This window comes from Mobula birostris, chromosome 3 (assembly GCF_030028105.1).
Source record: "Mobula birostris isolate sMobBir1 chromosome 3, sMobBir1.hap1, whole genome shotgun sequence".
Classification (NCBI taxonomy): Eukaryota; Metazoa; Chordata; class Chondrichthyes; order Myliobatiformes; family Myliobatidae; genus Mobula; species Mobula birostris.
In genome coordinates, this window is record NC_092372.1 from 154,292,124 (window position 1) to 154,310,101 (window position 17,978).

The window sequence follows — 17,978 nt, forward strand, 5'->3', positions numbered from 1 at the left end:
GGTGAAGCAGACTTGATGAGCCAAATGGCCCAATTCTGCTCCTATATCTTATGGTCAACTTATTTTTTATATTCCTTATAGTAACTGGAGGTATATTTTTGTTTGTATTGCACTGTACCACTGCCACCAAACAACAAACTTCATGACAAGTGTCGAAGATAATAAAACCTGACTCTGATTTTTATTCTGATTCTGACACATGTACTTTCATCTTTTCCCTTTCCACCATCCAGGAACCCAAGTAGTTCTTCCAGACAAATAAAGGTTTACAAACCATCACAGGTGTTAATAAAGCTTTATTTTATTAATTGAGGGTGTTTTTGTATGTATTCCAGATACCTGCTTTGCTTTCATACTCTTGAAGGTGAAATTATATTAAACCTCAGTAACAGACCATTTGGTCTCACCCCATCTCAGATATTCCACTCATCCAGCCTTCACCCTCACTACCAAAAACCAGCTAGTTTTTAACCCGTTTCCTGATTTTAACAAAGGATCCTGGACATAAAACTTTAACCACTTTCCTTTGCCGGACGTACAGATTTATGGAAGTCAGAGAATTAGACTAGTGTGGGATGTTCTAGGGCAAGGACAGAATCTTATAGCCATGGAAACAGACTAACCACTCAGCACCCTTTCACATCAGACCATAAGACATAGGAACAGAACTCAGCCATCAAGTCTGTTCCGCCATTAGAGCATGACTGATACGTTTTCCTTCTCGACCCCACTCTCCTGCCTTCTCCCTGTAACTTCTGATACTCTAACCAATCAAAAGCCTATCAACTTTCACTTTAAATATATCCAATAACAGCCTCCACACCCTTCCATGGCAATGAATTCCATAAAGTCATCACCCTCTACCTAAAAAAAATCCTCAATCTCTGTTCTAAAGGGATGCCTTTTTACTCTGAGGCTCTCCTTTTGGTCCTAGATTCTCTCACTACTGGTAACATCCTTTCCATATCCCCCTCTGGACACTCTCCAACACTAGCACATCCTTCCTTAAATGTGGGGCCCAAAACTGCTCACCATACTCCAAATGGGGTCTGACCAAAGCCTTAGAAAGCCTCTACGTTCTTAAAATTAACATTAAACACTTCTTTCCTACCAACTTGATCTGCAAGTTAATCTTCAGGGAATCCTGCACTAGGACTCCCAAATCACTTTTCACTTTCAATTTCTGAATTCTCTCCATATTAGAAAATAGTCTACACCTTTATTCCTTCTACAAACAAACTGTAGGATCATGCACATTCCTATACTCTATTCATCTGCTCTTTTTGCCTGTTCTAACAACCTACCCAAGTGCTTCTGTATATATAGGATTTGATTTTGTTATACTGATTTGATTCTATAGGTCTACAATATCTGTCAAATTTGTGAAGCTGATGTACAAAGCTGCTTTGAGTTTTCTAACATTACAAGCAATATTGGGACACGCAGTAGCGTAGCGGTAGCACAACTTTACTACAGCTTGGGGCATTGGAGATTGGAGTCAATTCCAATGTCAGCAGTGATCAATTTTGTACATACCTTCCCATGTCCACGTGGGGTTCCTCCAGTTTCCACAGGCGTACTGGTTAGTATATTCATTGGTCATTGTAAATTGTTGTGTGATTAGGCTAGGGTTAAAAATTGTTTGGCTGCTGAGCAGCTTGACTTGGTGTTTGATGCTATATCTCTAAGTAAATTTTTAAAAAATAACATTGGCTGGAAAACAAAACTAATAATTACCCAAACACTGAAAGCAGTGAGTCATTGCACCAGGAGCTCTGCAAAGCCTATTTCAGTGGAAATGGGAAGGAATTTTATAATTTTATAAGTGAGAAACTGACAACAGTAAGCAACAATCTGTATCCAGAAAAAAAATTGAATACACATAGACTTGGACATTTCTTCATTTCACTTTCGCACAGGTAAATGTTATGGTTTTGGTATTCAGTTAAATACAGAATTATTTGTATCAATATTAATTATTATTTTTCTTCAATATTATTTTTCAATGAACAAAGACTTTGCTTGCTACAATGAAGGCCTGGGAACAGATTTGGAGACCCCCTTTAAAACAAGGTCCATAGAAACCAGTAATACTTAGCAATCTTTCTGGTGCAGTCAACGGAATCTGTTAGATAAACATGCCTTTTAAATAGAAAAAAACCCTCTCAAGGATATGCAGTCTTCCATCTGACAATAATGGCCATTTGATGAATGATTTGTATGTTTATCTTGTCAAAACAGGCGTGGATCGCTTTTGGTTTACCTCCTCTTTACAGGGAGGAGATTAACTAGCTTCTGACTACTTTTCTCACCATTCCCAGCAGCAGGTATTCCCTGCAAAAGTTAAGGACTCACTCTACCTCCCACTATGAAAAATTTAGGACGATGAATGGTTCTTCAAGAACTTAATCCCTTTGTTAACTGTGGGAGAGCTGTATCTAGAATTATTATGATTATGATTATGAAGACACGTAGTCCTCTTTTATTGTCATTTAGTAATGCATGCATTAAGAAATAATACATTATTTCCTCCGGTGTGATATCACAAAACACAGGACTGAAAAAACTGACAAAATCACATAGTTATAACATATAGTTACAAACAGTGCAACAATACCATAACTTGATGAAGAAGTCCATGAGCACAGTAAAGTTCAAAGTTTCTCAAATGTCCCACATCTCACGCAGACGGGAGAAGGAAGAAAAACTCTCCCTGTCATGCTGACCACAATCCGACTCGGAGTCATCCGAAAACTTCGAGCTCTGATCAGCTCTCTGACACCGAGTACTGAGCGCCATCTCTGTCTGCACAATTCAACCTCCTACTCGGTCGCCAAAAGCAGGCAAGGCCGGGGATTTTGAGGCCTACCCTCCAAAGATTCCCAACCACACAGTAATGACAGCAGCGAATGGGCGTTTCAGAAATTTCTCCAGATGTTCCTCTGTGCTTTCACGTCCATCCTCCATCAAATCAGAATTGTCCACGGCCCCTATTTAACAGATACGATATCATTTTTCACCGGAGGGCTGCGCACACGCAGGCGCGCCGCCATCTTCTCCTCCTCCTATTTATTTCTATTAATTTCTATTCTTCAATCTTTTTTATCTAGCCAACATTAATTTACAGCAAGATCAGTGATGTTTAATTCTAACTTTGAAAGTACATTTTTAAATTGCCTCCTTTTCTGACTTCTGTCACCATCTATGGTGGTTTTCTCAATAAAAGAAAACCACCATAGGTGGTTACAGAAGAAACCAAAATTATACTTTTAAAATGACCAGAATAATTTTGGTTCATACTGACTGAACTCAAAGCGTGCCAAGTAGACAAAGTACAGGAATGTTCTGACCTCTTGGTGTAGCAAGGCAGAAAAATTAATAGGAATCAAAAGTAAAGACGGAAAAATATTAGGATTTGCCTTCACCATGACCTGAATAAGTGACGAGAGTCTCCTTCAGTCTCCTCATCTTTCTGATGGCTGAGACCACCTTAGAACTTTCCAATGTTTGGAAACTCCACCTGACCTCCTACATGGCCACAATATCTTGCTTTTGTCTACAATGCAACCAACTGTGTTCTCCCACTAAAATCAGTCTTTCTGACTTCTCATTTTTTGCAACTGGAGAAAGAACCATCACAAAACCTATTCAGCTAATACACATAATATAATCAAGAAGGAGGATTTGATTTTTGGAATTGTTTAATGTGCAATTTGTTCCTCTGTCTCTCTGGGGATAAGGGTTTTTAGTGCATCCTATACAATCCAATATGATCAAGTTTGTCTGTCTGAAGGGTCTCAGTCAAAGTAGCAATAAGACCTTCAGTCTCTGCACTTTTGCATTATCATTGGGCAGAGTAAACATCTTTTAAGATTGCTGTTATAGTCTTGGATAGATGCTGGTGTGTGTGCATGTCAGATGCAGAAAAGGATGACGTGCCTCCTCTTTCACTGGCAAGTATCCCTAGTTACATCTTGGGTAACGGTGAATATGCAAGTAATGGCCCATGAACTGAATACACAGAGGCCATCTGTTTCTTTTGCAAAGTACAACTAAGAATCAATGAGAGGAGAAAGGTATATTGATGAGCTGAAACTGAAACTGAATAAGATTAATTACTGAATAAAGGTGATGCCAACTATAACAGATTGCATATTGTGTGCTCAGTGAAACACAGCATTCCAGGCAGCAGCAGCAGCAGTGAAACAGAACTTCCACAGAAAATCTGCAGAAGAGCAGCTTGACTTGTGAAACAAATACTTATGGAGCACAGGCAAGTTATCATACAGCAGGCAGGTATTACTTTGTGTCCTTAACTATGTGATGGATTGGTCCAATGCTTTCCAAACAAAGGCATTTCAGGGGTATAGCAGCAGGCCCCCCGTGTAATACTGAAGAATGGTAACACTAATAAATTTCACAGCCTGATTGCCGAGTGGAAATCACTTTGGATGATTCTTCATTCCTTTCATTACCTTCCATTAGGCGACATTCACAGTCTATTTCAAATTTTTACAAATTTACTTCTTTGGAGGTAGAACATTGTCCTCAAAATATCCCTGGTTCATGATGTTGCCAGCTGGAAAATATCTGGCCACTACAAAAGTGGAGCCATCCGTGGCCGAGGCCTTCCCGACACCCATCTTCTTGCTGTTTTTCCATACCATTGCTGTAAAGTGACCTACAGGAGAAACAAGAACACAAATTAGTAAATACAAGATCCACTGGGTTACATCTGCCTCTCTCTCACTCCAAATCCTGCCACAAGTCCTACGTTTACATACATTCATATTGTTCTAACCATTAATGACAGTAATGAACAACCCGCGAACTTCAGAATACTCTCCCCGGTTTCATTTTCTTCCAGGCTACTTTTGCTTCCTTAAGACTTGCCAAATCTTTGTATTTAGTCAGAAATATCAATAAACTATTCCCTCCATTTCTTGCTCTACCGATGTCCCTTCATTTGCTGAGAATCCCTATAATTTTCTGGTTTTTTATTTGTGTTCCCATTCCTTCTGCCCATTTTATCATATCGCCAGCTCCAAAATAGCATGGTGAGCACACCATTGCCCTTTGGACTGCCTTCATCTTCCCAAGGATTCAACGCGTTATGTTTTTGGATGAAGTAAAGCACTAGAAAAGAGTTAAACGATCAAAAAGTGACCTGTTTATATCAGCTATCTCCAAACTGGATACATGTACTGGTTCTACAGTCAATAGCCAGCAGTGAATGGTTATCGAGCCAATGGACATACAATTCTTGCTGCTAAAGAAAACACATAAAACAGTGCCAGAAATCCAGCTAAAAGAAAGGCAGCACCTATAAGTCTGGTGGCAAATCTGTAGGTCACAATTATGTACTTTCTTCAAGAATCATTATTACCTTTGAACTTTTGCCTTACAAAAGACTCATTGTGTATGACCTGGTTCCATTTTCTCTCGTCTGTGAGTCACCGTGGAGAAGCTGTGACACAGGAAAGCCTTGCTGAATTAAAGTATCACTTGCCAGCCGGTTGAGATGGAGGAACTGGGAGCTCCCCAAGGTCATTCTGGAGGCTTAATTTAAAATGACTGTCGTGCAATGAAATTATAAGATCCTACGCCGACAATAACCAATCAAAAATTATGCAGTGCAGCAACACTGCGAGGAGAATTTCTTGCCTGTTAGCACTTCACTAACCAAAAAAATCTCTTAAACTTCAGACTGTGGCTCCAAGAGCCCTTTTATCTTCAATTAGTTCACACAAGGAAACATCTCTCAGGTGTTTATGAAAAGGAACAGTCACTTAACCACAACAGGCAACACAATCAAGTTCATTTCTGTTGTTACAGACATTGTTCCCAGCATCAGCGGACTGTGAGTCAGAAACTCACCTCTGCAGTCCTTTTCCCAGTCCTCCATCCTTACCCATCAGTATCCATTCTATTAGTTACAGTGAGGCCAACTCTTGCACTTCCCATCACGGATCAACAAGCTTACCAGAGGCCTTGTGTTGTTCCATACTAATGCATTCACCACTAATCTGTCAACGATCAGGTTTTCATAGATGTATTGACAGAGAAGAAAGAATACATTTGGCTTTTCCTCTTAAAACATGTACAAAGTTCGTACTAGTAACCTAAAAACTTTCCAGAGCGTAACATCTGCAGGAAACACTGCATCTGCAAACACAAAGATTATAAATCACAGCCCAAGCCCTTATCTAACCAGCCCACTGGACTGCAGGACGTGGGGCATCCTTTGATTCAGTAATGAGGCATTCTTGTCTGCTGTGTACTCATAGGAGACAAAACTAAAATACAGCAATCATTTCCTATATGGTGTATGGGTCCTAAATGATAACAAAACAAGTAAGTTTTCCATACTAGAAATTCTTCAAGCCAATAGATGAGGCTGGACCTTGAAACCAATGCTAATTTTACTTTCTGGTGCTTTATTTTATTTAGGATACTTAAAGATGGTGTGGTCACTGCAGGAGAAGGAGAGTAGACTTACTGCTAAGCATATAATTGCATGACTGTACTTCCTGTCCATACCTTTCTAAGTCTTCAAAGAAAAGTTATGGTCTAGGTGTTACATCTATGTTTTGTTTCTTATCTCTGTTATACAGCTAAATATAAATAATACTGATCAATATTTGCACGCCTTGCTTTACATTGGGTGTATTGGTCTATCTACTTAGTAACAAATCATATTCATTCAAAAATTAGATTAGAAATGGACTAAAGATGCACAAAAAGCAGATATCAGAAGAGGGCAATAATCATTGCTTAGACTCATCTTTCCCCCATCTTTAAAAAGGACTTGGATTCTGAAACTAATAGTGTGCCTATAGAGCTCCCAGACAACAGTAAAACAGGAAAGATAATTGGATATGTTTACAGTTCTATAAAGACATTCCACTTGACAAAACACAAGGCAAATTAAATGTAAAGCAGTAGAATTAGCATTGGCAATATGCCCAAGGACAGAATCAATACAGGAGTTTTAAATAAATGTAGGAACTAGTTAGGGCCATACAAAGGAACAACTTGAAATGGAAATACAAGTTGCAAGTTTTGTAAAAATAAGTTGCTATCACTAGTTCTCAGGCTTGTCTGTACATGGGGTGCAAAGGAATACCCTAACACAGTTTTCTTTAAGTTATTCTTTTCCCCCTAAATGAGTAATTTGTAGTAACTAAAAAATAACTACCATATAACTTGGCTTGCAGCATTTGGCAAGTGGATTGGAAAATTCAGCTTTTTATAGGGCTTCAGCTTGGCGTTAAAAGCCGTGTTAACGCCAGAAACATGCTGTCATTGTTTATGATGTAGATAATGGGAACATTTAAGCCATGAATGTACAAGTGTGTACAATCCCAGAGATGACAGTACGCCCAAGAAAGCTGGCATTATTAGTATCTCAGAACCCTCTCCAGAAAAGGCATATGTTCAGGTTACTTCAAAGTGCGTCAAATAGACGGCTAAAAATGAATGAAGTTACCCACCAATGAAGTGTACTTGAAATGTACTCAAAGCGCACTTCTTTCTGTTACATATATTTATTTTGAAGTGAATCCAGTCCAGGACAAATAAACAAATGGAGCGCCCACACATTCTTGGAATGTGCCATTTAAAGCACTAACATCATTACAACTTTGATCACCATTGTTCTACTTGTGCTAGATCAAAATATTTTTCTCAAGATAGAGACATAAAGGACAAATGTTTCTGATATTAATGTTGACATTAGACTTCCCTTCTCTTATTAGACTGCAGTGTGTTCATTGGCTTTTAGACCAAATACCCATAAGATGTAGGGACAGAACTGGCCCACTGAGTCTGCTCTGACAGGTCATCACAGCTGATCCATTTCCCCTCTCAGCCCCAATCTCCTGCCTTCTCCCCATATCCCCTCATGCTCTGACTAATCAGGAACCTATTAACACCTGCTTTAAGTATGCCCAATGACCTGGCCTTCACAGCTGCCTGTGTCAACGAATTCCAGAGATAACATGACCCTCTGGCTAAAGAAATTCCGCCTCATCTCCATTCTATGATACCCCTCATTCTTGAAGCTGTGTCCTCTAGTCTTAAGACTCACCCACCATAGGGAACATCCTCTCCTCATCCACTCTATTGAGGCCTTTCAACCTTAGATAGGTTTCAATTCTGAATTCCAGTGAATACAGGCCCAGATCCATCAAACGCTCTTCATATGACAACCCATTCAATTCTAGAATCATTTTCGTGAACCTTCTTTGAACCCGCTCCAGTTTCAGCATATCCTTTGCTAGATAAAGGGCCCAAAACTGCTCACAATACTCCAAGTGAGGCCTCGCCAGAGCTTTAAAAAGCCTCAACATTACAACCTTGCTTTAACATTCCAATCCACTTGAAATGAATGCTAACATCACATTCGCCTTCTCACCAATGACTCAACCTACAAATTAACCTTTAAGGGAATCCTGCATGAGGACTTCCAAAACCCTCTGCACCTCATTTTTTCATATTTTCTCTCCATTTAGAAAATAGTCTACCCTTTTATTTCTTCTACCAAAATGCATGACCATACACTTCCCAACACTGTATTCCATCTGCCACTTCTTTGCCCATTCTCCTAATCTGTCTAAGTCCTTCCATAGCCCCTCTACTTCCTCAAAACTATTTGCCTCTCCACTCATCTTCTTATTGTCTACAAACCTGGCCACAAAGCCATCAATTCCATCATCCAAATCACTGACACATAATGCTAAAAAGCAGTCCCAACACAGACCCCTATGAACATCACTAGTCACTGGCAACCAACTAGAAAAGGCTTCCTTTATTTCCACTCTTTGCCTCCTGCCAATCAGCCAATTCTCAATCCATGCTAGTCTCTTTCCAGTAATACTATGGGATCTTATCATGTGAAGCAGCCTCATGTGTGGCACCTTGTCAATGGCCTTCTGAAAATCCAAGTACACAACATCCACCAATTCTCCTGTGTCTATCCTGCTTGCTACTTCCTCAAAGAATTCCGAAAGATTTGCCAGGCAAGATTTTCCCTTAAGGAAACCATGATGACTACAGTCTATTTTATCATGTGCCTCCAAGTACCCTGAAACCTCATCCTTAATAATCAACTCCAACATCTTCCCAACCACTGACATCAGACTAACTGGCCTATAATTTCCTTTCTTCTGCCTCTCTCCCTTCTTGAAGAGTGGAGTAACACTTGCAATTTTCCAGTCCTCTGGAACCATTCAAGAACCTAGTGATTCTTGAAAGATTATTGTTAATGTCTCCACAATCTCTTCAGCCACCTCTTTCAGAACCCTGGGTGTAGACCATTTTCCATTTTCTTTCTAAAGCCAATAACCAGCCCATCAGTTTTACTGGCATTAAGTGAGAGGTTATTGTGTCTTTTATTGTTGCGTTAAGATGACTCATCACCATCTGCGATTCGTCCAACAGTTGTGTAATCTGCACATTTGTTAATGACATTGCAGCTGTACTTAGCCACACAGTAATGTATAGAGCGCAATCTATGTCAATTATATATTAAATGAAGGAATACTAAAAAGTATTCCTACTGCCGCTAAGTTAACAAATTTCATGTCACACGGTGATAATAAATCTGATTCTGAAAAGGTTGACAGAACTAAGAATCGAAAAGCGAACCAACCTCTATGGACAATTTACTAAGCATAAGATGAAAGTCCACAACACCAATTGTTCCCTTACGTGCAACTTGTCACAACACGAGCAGTATCACTAGAGTGTGGGGTACTGTCTTTACTGTAATCTACAAATGTAGCTGTGGCATGAAACCAGCATTTCTCAATCATTAGATGGTAGAACCCATGAGTTGTCCAGCAAATCACAGCTTAACTTTTAATATGAATTACTGCTTTGAGAGGCATAGCTTTTTTCCATTGCCAAGTACTGGAGGGCTTGCATTTAAGGTGAGAGGGGACAAAATTCAAAGAGATTTTTGGGGCAAGTGTTTTTTTTAAAGAGATGGTAGGTGCAAGAAATGCACTGCCAGGAGTCATGGAGGAGGCAAAAAAGATAGAAGCATTTAAGAAGTTCTTAGATGCTCTTAGTGCATGAATGTGCACAGGATGGAGGGATATGGACATTGGGAAGGCAGAAAGAATTAGTTTAGTTAGGCATATAATTAATAGTTTAATTACTTGGCAGAAGATCATTGGCTGAAAGTTCTGTTCCTGTGGTGTATTGTTCTATGATATCAACACGCAATCAGGACCACCAAAAACATATCAGCAAAGTAGCTCAAATTCTTTTGACCAGGTAGCTGAATAAACAAGGGCGTCTCCATTGCTACAGCATTCACATGGTGGGCCCGACGTGGACACTGCTCCTCAGCATTCTGTACTAACCTTACATCTGCATTGATGGTAGTTAGAAACTGCCTCCACCTCAAAATAAATGGAACAGTTCCAGTAATTACTTAAAGTTTGTGATTGTTCTATTCATTAGGATGCTTTCACAGTATGTTAAAAAAAAAGGACAGAGGAGCTAATGAAACTAATTACAGTTAAATCACCGGATAAATGAAATTTGGTCTAATCTGTATATTGTTCAGACCAATTGTTATACGAATAGAAAGCCTAGGTTAATGAAAAACACAGAATGAGCTTATCACAAAAATTAGTTCTACATCCCTGAGGTTCACACAACAGCAAACAAAATTGGAAGACAGCTAGAAAAGACCAATGTATGATTTCTGTCACAAACAGAGTGTACACATTTATGAGATATCTAGAGAGACAGCTGAAACAATAAGGCATAGAAGGCTCTCGACCAATTGCTAGTGGATGGGAATGGTACTGAAAGGTACTTGATGGCTGACAAGGACATGGGGGGGGAGGTCACAGGGCCTGTTTCTGTGCTTTATCACCCTCTTCATTAAGTACACCAGTACAGCTGCACATTAATGCAAATATCTAATCAGCCAAATCTTGTGGCAGCAACTAAATGAATAAAATCATGCAAGCATGGTGAAAAGGTTCAGTTGTTCAGGCCAAACATCAGAATAGGGAATAACTGTGATCTACATGACTTTGACTATGGAATGATTGTTGGTGTTAGACAGGGTGGTTTATCTCAGAAACTGTTGATCTCCTGGAATTTTCACGTGCAACAGGTGTGAATCATTTTACAGAGAATGGTGCGAAACACAAAGAAACATCCAGTGAACAACAGTTCTGTGGTTAATGAGAGAGGTCAGAGGAGAATGACCAGACTGCTTCAAGCTGACAGGAAGGCAACAATAACTCAAATAACCACACGTTACAACAGTGGTGTGCAGAACAGCATCTCTGAAAGCATAACACGTCAAACCTTGAAGGGGATGGGCTACAGCAGCAGAAGAGCATGAACATTTTTCGTTGTACTTTTGGTGTAAATTTTGCTTTTGAAATTTGGTGTCAACAGAACAGAATTTAAGAAGTGGATACAACACAAATCCAGCACTCTATTGTGCATAAGCAGCCAAAACTTCAATTCTTTTTGCCTCATGTGTTCTATTACTCACCAGAGTTAATCCTTCTTGGAACCTTTTCATATAATACCGCTTGTCAATACCGCTTTTTCTCCAGGTATGCATCAAACCCATCTTAAATGCATTACCAGAATGTCAGCGGATTAGTTAGTGGCATGTGTCTCTGAATCAAGGAAGTTGTTTATCCTTTCACAGTTCATATTTTTTTAAACATCATAGCAGGAAGCCATCTAGCCTGGAGTCTACATCAACCCTCAGTGTAATTCCATGAGTCCTTTTCCAGCTTGTAAAATTTTCTCTCTCACCTGGCCCTCAACACAGCCCTGATTCTCCCATCACCAAACTATACTACAGGCAATTTAAAGCATCTGATTATCTACCAGTCCCTACATCTAGAGATGTGCGGCAAAACTGGAGCAGTCATTAGACATGGAGAACTGGGAACTCCAGAGACACAACTGGAGGTCAGGATAAAGCCAGAGTTACTGGAGCTTTGAGAACGAAACTCTACTATCTGTGCCACTGTGCACAGAACTCCAGCACTGCTCCGGGACGTAGGCCTGATTCACTGCTGCACTGAGGTAGTCTTTTGAATGATGGAGTGTCTGTTCTCTTGAGTGAATGGGAAAAAAAAACTATGACATTATTTTCAACACAAACAGGGGTATTATCCAAGGGATTCTGCACAATAATTCTAACAAAACATCAAGATGATGATCTGATAATTATCACAGCACTGCTTATTAAATCATGCTCTTTGCAAAATGCTTGGGAAAACTCACTAGGGAAACCAGCATAACTGGAAAGAGAAACAGTTATCATTTCAAGTCCAAGACAGTTCAAAGGTTTTGATGAAGGGGCCTTGAGCTGAAATATTAAGTGATTTTTATTTATGGATTCAATTATGACAATCACAATACCCCCAAACATATTGTGCACCATTAACATTCTCTCTCCTACTGAACAATATGATATATAACAGACTGCTAGAGGATATCTGTGACAGTATCACCTTCTTCCCCTGCAGGAGAAAGGGTTCTCTCTAACTGGAGAACTCCTTTAAACAGTGTATAATGGGATATGGAGAGTGGACTCCATTCTATTGAACAATGAATTCTCAGGGCTTGTTGCAGATATGCTATCAGCTGCTTTGTTGAGCTCCAGTTTGGCGTGAGACATTAATTCAGCAATGCACATTCACTTACAACAAGATTTGCTTACTCTGCACGTTTCCAAGGGTTGATACTGCGGTACCTGATAACACCTTCCCAAGACATGATCCAGGGCCGCGGATGCTGATTGACACAACATATAGAAACATAGAAAACCTACAGCACAATACAGGCCCTTCAGCCCACAGAGTTGTGCCGAACATGTCCCTACCTTAGAAATTATTAGGCTTACTTATAGCCCTCTATTTTACTAAGCTCCATGTACCTATCTAAAAGTCTCTTAAAAGACCCTATCGTTTCCGCCACCACCACCGTTGCCGGCAGCCCATTTCATGCACTCACCACTCTCTCAGTAAAAAACTTACCCCTGACATCTCCTCTGTACCTACTCCCCAGCACCTTAAACCTGTGTCCTCTTGTGGCAACCATTTCAGCCCTGGGAAAAAGCCTCTGACTATCCACACGATCAATGCCTCTCATCATCTTATACACCTCTATCAGGTCACCTCTCATCCCCTGACGCTCCAAGGAGAAAAGGCCGAGTTCACTCAACCTATCCTCATAAGGTATGCTCCCCAATCCAGGCAACATTCTTGTAAATCTCCTCTGCACCCTTTCTATGGCTTCCACATCCTCCCTGTAGTGAGGCGATCAGAACTGAGCACAGTACTCCAAGTGGGGTCTGACCAGGGTCTTATATAGCTGCAACATTACCTCTTAGCTCCTAAATTCAATTCCACGATTGATGAAGGCCAATACACTGTACGCCTTCTTAACCACAGAATCAACCTGCGCAGCTACTTTGAGAATCCTACAAATGTACAAATATGTACACGTACATCAGATGTCAAACTGGAATCAGCTCAACACTCAACGTAGCCGAACAATAAGCATCCAGTGGTTGAATGTTGGACCAAAAGTAAGAAACAGAACATCACCAAAATTTTAATCTCTGTAATTCCAGAATTTCAATATACTCACAAGTTTACATGGGTTTGTAGGTTTGAGAATGACTTATAATTGAATTGGATGTAAAAAGAGCTAAGGACCAGCCTTTGAATAATGTCTCGGTGTTGTTAGAATTAAGTGTGTAAAAATATATAATTTCACTGATCCAGTTGATTTTAACAAGCCTCTTTTAGTTCTTATTGTTCACTGCATATTTCATGTCAGCTTCCTATAGAAGTTCTTGAGAACTTGCAGCCACCAACACATTACAGGCACCGGTTGGTACAGACACATTATTCTACCTCCATAACTTGTACCAATTACAACCTGCAGTCCAGGGGTCTGACGCCCAGTGCAGATGCTCAGACCCAGTTTGAAGTTGCACTTGAATTTATCAAAAACATGCTTATCTTTATAAAACTGGATTTTCATAAGTTTCAAGTTCAAATTCTCAAGACATGCTAAGCAATCACAAATTCTCAGACATGCTCAGCAATCATAAATTCTCCTTTAAGCCAGTTCATTTTGGATTCAAGCTGAAGAGCATCAGGCCCATTGTCATTTGGACTGTCATTTACTTGAAATGGCCAATGTAGAAATTAATTTTCATTTTTCTGGAATATAAAGCCTGCGGTAAGTCCTAAAATGCATTATAATTCACAAATCTAGAAAATGAGGTTGAAATAATCAAATAAATGTTGATTATTATTCTTAATTTGCCACAAATCTATGCAGCAATTTGCCATCTTTTCAGTTTATAAGCTGCACAGAGCTTGCAACTTTTAGACTGTTTGCTTGCCAAGTAGCTAATCTTCCTCCACAGCCCACCACCCCCTCCCCACAAGCAATTCTCCCATATAATCGATACAGCCTAAAAAAGCACAAAAATAATGCATGTATCACCAAAGCACTGGCACCTTTGTGAGCAAAATATGGGCCACAAAATGTTGGAATCTGATTTTACTCTTATCACTTTTGACAAGAACAGTCACAAACCACACATCAATGTGGAAATACACATCAGAAGAGCTAACAAGCACATTAAGCCCAACCATTACTCCAACATAATTTAATGACAGTTCTCATCAATCCCATTTTCCCTAATTACATCCTTGTAACCTATTCTCTCTCGCACGTCATTCAAATCCAGAACAATTCTCCTTCCACCCACTCATATGAGGGGCAATTTACAGTAGTCAATTAACCTACTGACGAGAGGCTTTGGGAACAAACCAGGGCACCTGGGCAAAACGCAGATGGTCACAGGGAGAATGTATAAACTCCACACTGACAGCACCAGAGATCACAATTCAATCCAGCTGCTGGAACTCTTTGGTTTAAGAGAAGCCTCACCTATCACCTTCCAAGTAGCCTCCTTCCCCTCCCCCAACTTTCCATTCTGGCATCGTCCCTCTTCCTTCTCAATCCTGAAGAGGAGTGTGGGCCCTAAACATTGACTATCTATTCATTTCCATAGATGCTGCCCGGCCTGCTGAGTTCCTCCAGCATTTTGTGTGTGAACCTTTTATGTATTTTGGGAAGAATCTCAATCGAATTTCTTTCCCATCACCACTTGCCTTTCACTTGAAATTCAAAGCATCCTTTTACGAGGATGTTGCCTGGATTGGAGAGCGTGCCTAATGAGAATAGAACCATAGAACACTACAGCACAGAAAACAGGCCATTCGGCCCTCCTAGTCTGTGCCAAAACTTTATATTCTGCTAGTCCCATTGACCTGCACTCAGTCCTTAACCCTCCAGACTTCTCCCATCCATGTATCTATCCAATTTATTCTTGAAGCTTAAGAGTGAGCCCCTCATTTACCACGTCAGATGGCAGCTCGTTCCACACTCCCACCACTCTCTGAATGAATAAGTTTTCCTTAATGTTCCCCCTAAACCTTTCCCCTTTCACCCTAAAGCCATGTCCTCTCGTATTTACGCAAGCACGAGGGAATCTGCAGACGCTGGAAATTCAAGCAACACACACACAAAATGCTGGTAGAATGCAGCAGGCCAGACAGCATCTATAGGAAGAAGTACAGTCGACGTTTCGGGCCGAGACCTTTTGTCAGGACTAACTGAAAGAAGAACTAGTGAGATTTGAAAGTGGGAGGGGGAGGGGGAGAGCTGAAATAATAGAAGGCAGGAGGGGGAGGGATGAAGCTAAGAGCAGAAAAGTTGACAAGAATACAAGGATACAAGGCTGGAGAAGGGAGAGGATCATGGGACGGGAGGCCTAGGGAGAAAGAAAAGGGGAGGGGAGCACCAGAGGAAGATGGAGAGCAGGCAAGGAGTTATTGTGAGGGGGGGGGGGGGCGGGGAAGAGAAGAGAGAGAGAGAGAGAGAGAGAGAGATAATAAAAATAAATAAATAAATAAGGGATGGGGTAAGAAGGGGAGGAAGGGCATTAACAGAAGTTAAAGAAGTCAATATTCATGCCATCAGGTTGGAGGCTACCCAGATGGAATATAAGGTGTTGTTCCTCCAACCTGAGTGTGGCTTCATCTTGACAGTAGAGGAGGCCATGGATAGACATATCAGAACAGGAATGGAACATGGAATTAAAATGTGTGGCCACTGGGAGATCCTGCTTTCTCACATGGACAGAGCGTATTTATCTCTCCTAATCTAAGTAGAAAGAGCCTACTTGCATTTACTCTATCTATACCCATTATAATTTTGTAAACCTCTATCAAATCTCCCCTCATTTTTCTGCGCTCCAAGGAATAAAGTCCTAACATGTTCATCTTCCCCTGTAACTCAACTCCTGAAGACCCGGCCACATCCTAGCAAATCTTCTCTGCACTCTTTCAATAGGTTGAGTGAACTTAGCCTTTTCTCTTTGGAGCGTTGGAGGATGAAAGGTGACCTGACAGAGGTGTATAAGATGATAAGAGGCATTGATCATGTGGATAGTCAGAGGCTTTTTCCCCAGGGCTGAAATGGCTAACACGATGGGGAAAAGCTTTAAGGTGCTTGAAAGTAGGTACAAGGGAGATGTTAGAGGTAAGTTTTTCACACAGAGAGTGGTGGGTGTGTGGAATGCATTGCCAGTGATGGAAGTAGAGGCAGGTACAATAGGGTCTTTTAAGAGACTCTTAGATAGGTACTGTTAGAGTGAATTTTTTTTCGGTAGATGATTTGTTTACTCTTAAATGACTTTGGCCACCAGACTTCTACTTGACAAAGTACTGTGGATTGAGCCCAGTCCACAACAATGCGCTTCCTAAAAAGGTGTGAATACCAGATGCTTCTGGCGCCGTAGTTTGACCTGATGCTGTAGTTTCGAAGACAGTATTATCTATATATTATAAATATTAATTGTCTTCTATGTTAGCACGGGAAATACCAAATAAATGTATCATAGACTTAACTTACATTCCTAAAGGCTGTGGATACCAACCCAGACATGTTGGCGTCGGGAGGAAAGGATGGTGTGATGTTTTGTATGTAGCTTCAAGAGGAAGCATTGTCTATAACTTTTTAAGTAGCGATTGCCTTTGTGCTTAGCATATAAATATTGAGCCCACATTGAGCTAGCAGACCTTTCTACAGAAAGCGTCTCCGTCCGTATGATGCCTGCTGTACTTTGTTGTGTTGAGTAAAGAAACTGCTTTGTATCTACCAGTGACTCTGTCTCTCCAGTGGTTTCATCCACGTTACAACAGGTACATGGGGCTTAGAAAAATAGAGGGCTATGTGATAGGGAAATTCTAGTTTCTAGAGTAGGTTACATGGTCTGCACAACATCGTGGCCCGAAGGGCCTGTAATGTGCTATGTTTCTATGTATATCTATGAATTAGCCATTATCTTCCAATGCTCTTTGGCTATGAGGTACTGCCAGAGGTTTGGAGAGTGGTGAATGTTTCTCCTTTGTTCCAAAAAAAAACAAGAACAAGCTCAGCAAATTCAGGCCAATCAGTTTAACCTCAGTCATGGGAAAGTCACTAGAAACACTGACTAGGAACTGGATTACTTCTCACCTGGTGACAATGGTGGTTTAATTAAAGATAAAGAAGATTAGCTTTATTTGTCACATGTACATCGAAACATACAATGAACTGTATCGTTTGCATCAAATCAAATCAGTGAGGATTGTGCTGAGCAAGTGTCGCAATGCCTCCAAAGCCAATATAACACACCTATAACTCACTAACCCTAACCGTACGCCTTTGGAATAGAGGAGGAAACCAGAGCACATGGCAGAAACCCACATGATCATGGGGAGAATGGAGAAACTTTTCGTAGACAGCAGTGGGAGTTGACCCCTGACACTGGAATAGAGTTAGGCTAATCACTATGCTACCATGCTGCCCAAGTTATCACAGATTCAGTAAGTGTTTATATAATATTGTTACTT

At 40.5% G+C, this 17,978-nt stretch overlaps 1 protein-coding gene across 1 annotated transcript in view; it reads right to left on the reverse strand.

The window, feature by feature from the left end:
* Nucleotides 1-276: 276 nt before the first annotated feature.
* The window catches only part of glipr2l (GLI pathogenesis-related 2, like), a 28,180-nt gene continuing 10,478 nt past the window's right edge, over nt 277-17,978 (reverse strand). Inside the window, exon 5 of the mRNA XM_072253521.1 lies at nt 277-4,681. Within this exon, the coding sequence (XP_072109622.1) occupies nt 4,521-4,681 (161 nt within the window). The 3' untranslated portion in view covers nt 277-4,520. The remainder of the gene's footprint in view (nt 4,682-17,978) is intronic.